Here is a 6,073-nt window from a genome sequence, read left to right as displayed (position 1 = left end):
GGTGTTGCCATAGATGTCACAGCAGTACGACGAGTTCGAGTCCCGCGGAGGGAACGACCAAAAATTTGCATCGCAAATTTGACAGTTCTAACATCGTTGGGAATTTTTCAGACCTTTCTAAATATATATATATATATATATATATATATATATATAAACGTCTTAGAATGTGACGCCTCTATTCGTTACACTGCTCCATCGGATCAAATTGATACAAAAAAATATAATGTAAACTTATAGAAGGGTCTGAAAAATTTCCAACTATGTTAGAACACTCAAATTTTGGTCGTTCCCTCCGCGGAACTCGAACTCGTATCGCTGTGACATCTATGGCAACACCACCTCCACTAAGTCCAGCGCTCTATATATATACACCACATGCAGGCCGCAGATGGCCCCAAAACAATATTATTCACAGGCAGAGCGAAATAGTTGCCCCTATATCCTCCAACAACATAAAAAAGTAAACTGAAGGGGCCGAAAACTCCTGACTTGGGACAGGCGCAAAAAATGCTGCGAGGTTTAAGTACCTTGGCGTGATTACTACCTTGCCCCATTTTAAATCTGGCCATGCACTGTGGGAAAAAAATAACCTAATAATACGGCTCCTATCATGCCTTATTGTCTAATCAAAGTTTACGATCGTTTAGGACTAAGGGATTGTTTAGATTGTACACTTACTCAACTCGGTATTGATTGCACATTTAGAGTCCAGCTGTAAAATTGTACATGTGCTATGCTGCGTATAGAATTCCTGTAATATTCTAATCATAAATAAAACGAACCAAGATGCTAATTCAAATTAACTAATTTTAGAGATTAAAATTATTTGTACATTTGAAATGTTTCGTGATAGTGAATATAAAGCTTGCTTACCTTCGAACCAGGTGTGCTTGATTAGATGTATGTAAAACTTGAAATAATAAGGATTAAGTCGCGATGGAAAAAATACCATATAACGTATGACACCTTGTCAATGTAAAAAGCAGAACCGTAATTAATACAAAAAAGCAATGTTATTCGTTTACTATAGAAAATCTAATTCAATTTTTTGATATAGGCATTTTCAAAAATATCGAGAAACATTCGGATAAAAGTTTCTAGGTGCAGGTGTGAAAAATAAACGAAAAGGTGAATAAACAATTTTTTTTTATCATAATTGCAAAAGTGTCATGAAATATAAGTTGTAAGGTGGGCATCCTTACATGTGTTGTAATCTAATGATATATACTTAGGTACTGAGAAACATTCCGTGCTTCACACCCTTGCTTTCGACACAATGTACGTCATAATCAGTCAGAATCTTAATTATTTTATGCATCACTCTAAGCACCGTCCGATACACGCACCTAAGAACTGACGCAAAAGCAATATAAATATTAAGGTTGAATTTATGATGATGTGTACATCTCCATTTTGATTATGATTTAAACGAACTTCACGTGGAACAGCAGACATGTTCGTTTAGTTATATCATGTCAAATTAATTAGGAAACAAACAGATATTACCGATCGAATTAGATGTCAAGGAATGTCGCTAAAACGACACGAAATATTTCATTGCACACCGCTATATTTTAAAAAAAGTTAAAGTGTCGAGATTAATAAGATTTATTCATTATTAATGTTTTGATAATGATTTATCAACCTAAAACCGGAACCAGTCGATTGGAAGTCGTATAGCGTTATTCGGGAATTACAATCGGTTAAAGAAAGATAATCAAAAATATGTACTTAAACTAAACCTGTTGTCAAAGGTGACCAGAGTTATTTGATGTGTGTATAATGTAAATACGATAGCTTAAATGTCGACACTTAAGATTTATAAGAAAAAATACTATTTTCTGTTATCCTGAACTCTTCGGGAATATTACATTATCTAATTCTATATTTTTAAGATTTATAAAAAAATCCCCACCTTCAATAACTCCACAAGTTTTACTATGTCTATCAGCACGTGGATTTTTCTTATAACGACCTTTTCCAAGACTGTGGTAGTTGATTGGAAGTTTCTTTCAAATAAAGGTTCTATTTTTTATGTAAAGGAAAAGCTTTCTGCTCTTACCAATTTAATCCATTTGCTTTTAAATATTTCTTTAATTTTCAGATATTTCACTTTTGATATCTAATTATTAATTGTTTACATTCTTTATATTCTGGAAACTTTCAATTTTATTGTCTAGGCCAATATTTTTTTTACATATGTGTACCAAAAGTAAACCACTTGTGAATCGAGGGATTCTGAAAGTTCAAAAGCCTTTTTAGTTAATGGGTTTACGTTGTCCGTAATTAGTCTGGAAAGACATAACATATTTTGCGTATTGATATAATTTTCAACATGTAGTCTATCCAATACTGTTCTTACACATATATTCGAAGCCAATTTTGTAATTCCCAGGAGATGCATGCTTACATGACAAAGAATTTTTGGCATCTTTGTTTGAGTAAGGGACTAGGCAATATATTTATCACCGGGGTGGGACCGGTACAAATTGTTTACCATTGTAAGAACAATACATGTCCCATGACCATAGTTCTGTTTTTCTTTTTTTAAAGCATGTCCGATGTACTTAGTTGTCTAAAAAAGTCAATATGTCCCATTCGAAGGAGATATCAATATCACATTATAACTGTGTCAATGTTGTTGTGTATAAATAAGAGTCTAAATTGTACTTCAAATTATTTATTTAGTAAGACTAATAAGTCCATCTTTATCTTTTTTTCAAACTATCTAACTCAATCATTTTCAATATTTTACACAAAATGTTGACATTGACTTTTCAAATAGTATTTTTTTCTCATGTACATGATGAATGTACCTCATAAATGTATCTCATTTTCATCATAGTAGAAATTAAAAACAATAAATGCTTGGGTCATCTTGATATTGTAGTTGGGCATGGGCAACTGTCCAGTGTTGAAAACGCTACAACAATTTTCAAGATGAAGACCAGTAATAAAAACTATGTTCTTTGATAATTTATTATTTCACCATGTATTATCTATGTATGCTCTTATCACGTGTATTAAATCCATTAACAATGTACCTCTATAAGTACTAGTAAAATATGCAAAGGAATAGATATCTTCATCTTGATAATTGTTACAAAGCCTTCAATGGACAAGTGCATCACTTAATAAAAATATAAATTTTCAAACACATAATTTTACATATATGTCACACCCGTAGCCAGGGGATCTTGGGGTTCTTAAGACCCCCCCCCTTAAAAACGAATAAGCACTATTAAAGTCGAAGTTTTGTTTGATTTGTGACTATTAAAGTCAATAGTACCTCGCGGTGCAAGGTGCATGACTCGCTCCACTAGTCTAAAGAACCCTCTCGACAAATTCCTGCCTACGGACCTGTATGTAAATAACAAAAGCATAAATTCAAACTTCTCCAAACACAACTGATAGAACAACAAAAACTATTCCCCCTTTTTATGTATCATGTAGTGATATCCAGAGGTAATAGTATACAAAAATACAATTAAAAAAGTGTTCGTTCATTAATTTCACCTGAAAAAAACTTTCCCATACATATAGTTTTCCACAAATTTATTTTTCTAATGTCAATTTGTACCGGTCCCATCACGGGTGATAAATATTGCCCGGTCCCTTACAGTTATCAGATCTTAGGTGCAAATAATGCTAGTTCGATTAGTAACACCTACCAACTCACAACTTCACGTCTAAATGATCGTTGTCGCACTATCAACGATTGGGCAAAATCTTCACGTAAACTTAAATACAAGTGGACATCAGAGCGGAGTACCGTGCATAAGTCCTTGCATAAGAAACAACGATCTTTATAAATCAATAAAGTTACAAAACTAGATGAATCATACTGATCTACGATCCAACTCCATTTATACCAGTATCGGATATTTCAATTTGCATTTTACCGCGTTCAAAACTCTACAGCACTAGTTTCCGGAATAATTGGCGACCTAACTATTGAACCTAAACAACATCCTACTCTATAAATACTATGAGTGCGGTGTCTGATTCTTCATACGGCGGTAATTTGAATGATAAAACCGAGGTAAGAATTCACGTGTACATAAAGAATGTCTGTGTGTACTCTAATAACACGATGTCACCAAGGTCAGTTGCGGATTATACGCCCTATCTCATTTAAGTCGTGCAAATAGGGTCCAAGGTCTTTGAAAACATCTACTGTCAGAAAACTTCCGAATAAAATATGTTTGTATGTTTCACATCATGGTCTGAACAGCTAAAATTAGTAATAAGTCTAACAAAGCAATTTTCCATTACCTTTTGAATAAAAAATCATACTCAAACCTCCGGAATATTCTAAAAACCAGATGTCGCAATACTAAAATTTCATAATTTAAGGTCACGAATGCCGTAAATCGTTTCTTATATATGGACTTTTCTGGTCAATTTGCACCAAATAGCATCCGAACTATAAAATAATATGATTAAAAGAAACCAAACAACATAAGGAGGAAATAAATGTAGAAATGTTAGAGTGTCGCCGATTTTCTGATTCCTCCGTTACGAAAATTTGAGTGCATTGAAAAATAGCATATAATGGTGTTAAAAACCTTTAACACAAGTTACAATATTTAGGAGAAGGTATCTTAAAATGAATATTAAAAAAATATGCTAGGAATATATGCAAGAGTAAAATAATTTATCAAAATCGGCATTTTTAAAAATACCGCTGATCAATTGATTCCTCCGTTACAGTAAACAAATTTTGCTATTAATGATAGAAAATAAAAATGTTGCTTTTACAACAATAACACTATGTTTGCTTATAAAATCAAACTATATAAACAATTTTTATTGTATACATTCTTTTGAATAAATTTTATTTTTTAAGTGGGAATTCCTCCGTAACGATTCCTCCGTTACGTGGAATTTTTATAACGAACATATTTTCTCTATTACACCGTTGACATATTTATCACGTGATCTCAAAAGTTTACAGGGGGATTGTTTTGAAAATTACGTGCCTTCCATCATGAAAAATGGAGTGAATTGAAGAAAAACATTTGATGTTGTATCACAACAAAAGCTGGTAAGTACATTAATTACTAATACTGAGAATAAATAACTTTTTGGTGGCTATTTTCATTTTGACACACTCACAGACATATAGACAACAAAATCATAATGGCATAGAAAAATTGGGAATCACAATGTACCGGTGTATATGGAAAAAATGCAAATGAAAAAAGAGCCTACAATGTAACGGGCATGAAACCACAATTAATTTTCCCACTGTCTTCTTTATAGCCTTTCTGTAATTTAAAAAAATTCCACCGGCGCAATTCAATTCAGATTTTCAGGGACGTTAATTTGAACCTTCCAACAACTTATATAAAAAATATAAAAAAATTCACCATTATTTTTTCAAATTTTATGCATAAACACAGAGATACCCTAAAAAATGACCCAAAATGGCTTCTGGATGTCACAAACTTGACCTTTTTTGACCTCACCAAATCACAACCTAAATGTCAAATTTCTCATTTCAACACATCTACTAAAATAATTTCATTATTCCTCTTCCATTTGAGCACAAAAAGTATGAGAAATTCTGAAAGGAAGTGTTTCTAAAAAATTTTTGAAAAATCCCCTATTATTATAGGAACTATATTCGTATACAACGAAAAGCTAAGGGCAGATAATTGTGGTCTCGTACCTATTAGATGCGCTAAAGTTAAAATACTGTAATAAAAAACCATCTTCTGTTATTTCATCATATTTCCAATCATTCTGCAAAGTTTCGATCAAATCGGTTCATTATCATGTCCACAAACCAGCTTCAAAGACAGCTACCCAAAACTGTTTGCAGCTCTTCTTTCTTATCTGAAAAATTCCAAAAGTTAGATATGACCACTTTTATCAATATTGCAATAACTTTTTTACTTTTGGAGATATTTTCACAAACTAAAGTGTTTTTTTCTCTTGGATAATTATAGTATTTGAATTATAAATTTTCTTTTATCAAAATAGTTTTAAAGTGGTTTAATTTTTTTTTTCAAATTCCAAATATGGAAAAAAATAGAATTGAATCAAATGAAGCTAAAATTAAAAA

At 32.1% G+C, this 6,073-nt stretch overlaps 1 protein-coding gene across 1 annotated transcript in view; it reads left to right on the top strand.

Annotated features, from left to right (window-relative positions):
- Window positions 1-3,919: 3,919 nt before the first annotated feature.
- Window positions 3,920-6,073, top strand: part of LOC148620519 (methylthioribulose-1-phosphate dehydratase-like) — a 51,634-nt gene continuing 49,480 nt past the window's right edge. Inside the window, exon 1 of the mRNA XM_088581439.1 lies at window positions 3,920-4,045. Within this exon, the coding sequence (XP_088437565.1) occupies window positions 3,992-4,045 (54 nt within the window). The 5' untranslated portion in view covers window positions 3,920-3,991. The remainder of the gene's footprint in view (window positions 4,046-6,073) is intronic.

The sequence above is a fragment of the Perna viridis genome, chromosome 4 (genome assembly GCF_037379345.1).
Source record: "Perna viridis isolate PV_CMFRI_1.1 ecotype Kerala chromosome 4, ASM3737934v1, whole genome shotgun sequence".
NCBI lineage: Eukaryota > Metazoa > Mollusca > Bivalvia > Mytilida > Mytilidae > Perna > Perna viridis.
This window is presented reverse-complemented; position numbering and strand designations above follow the sequence as displayed.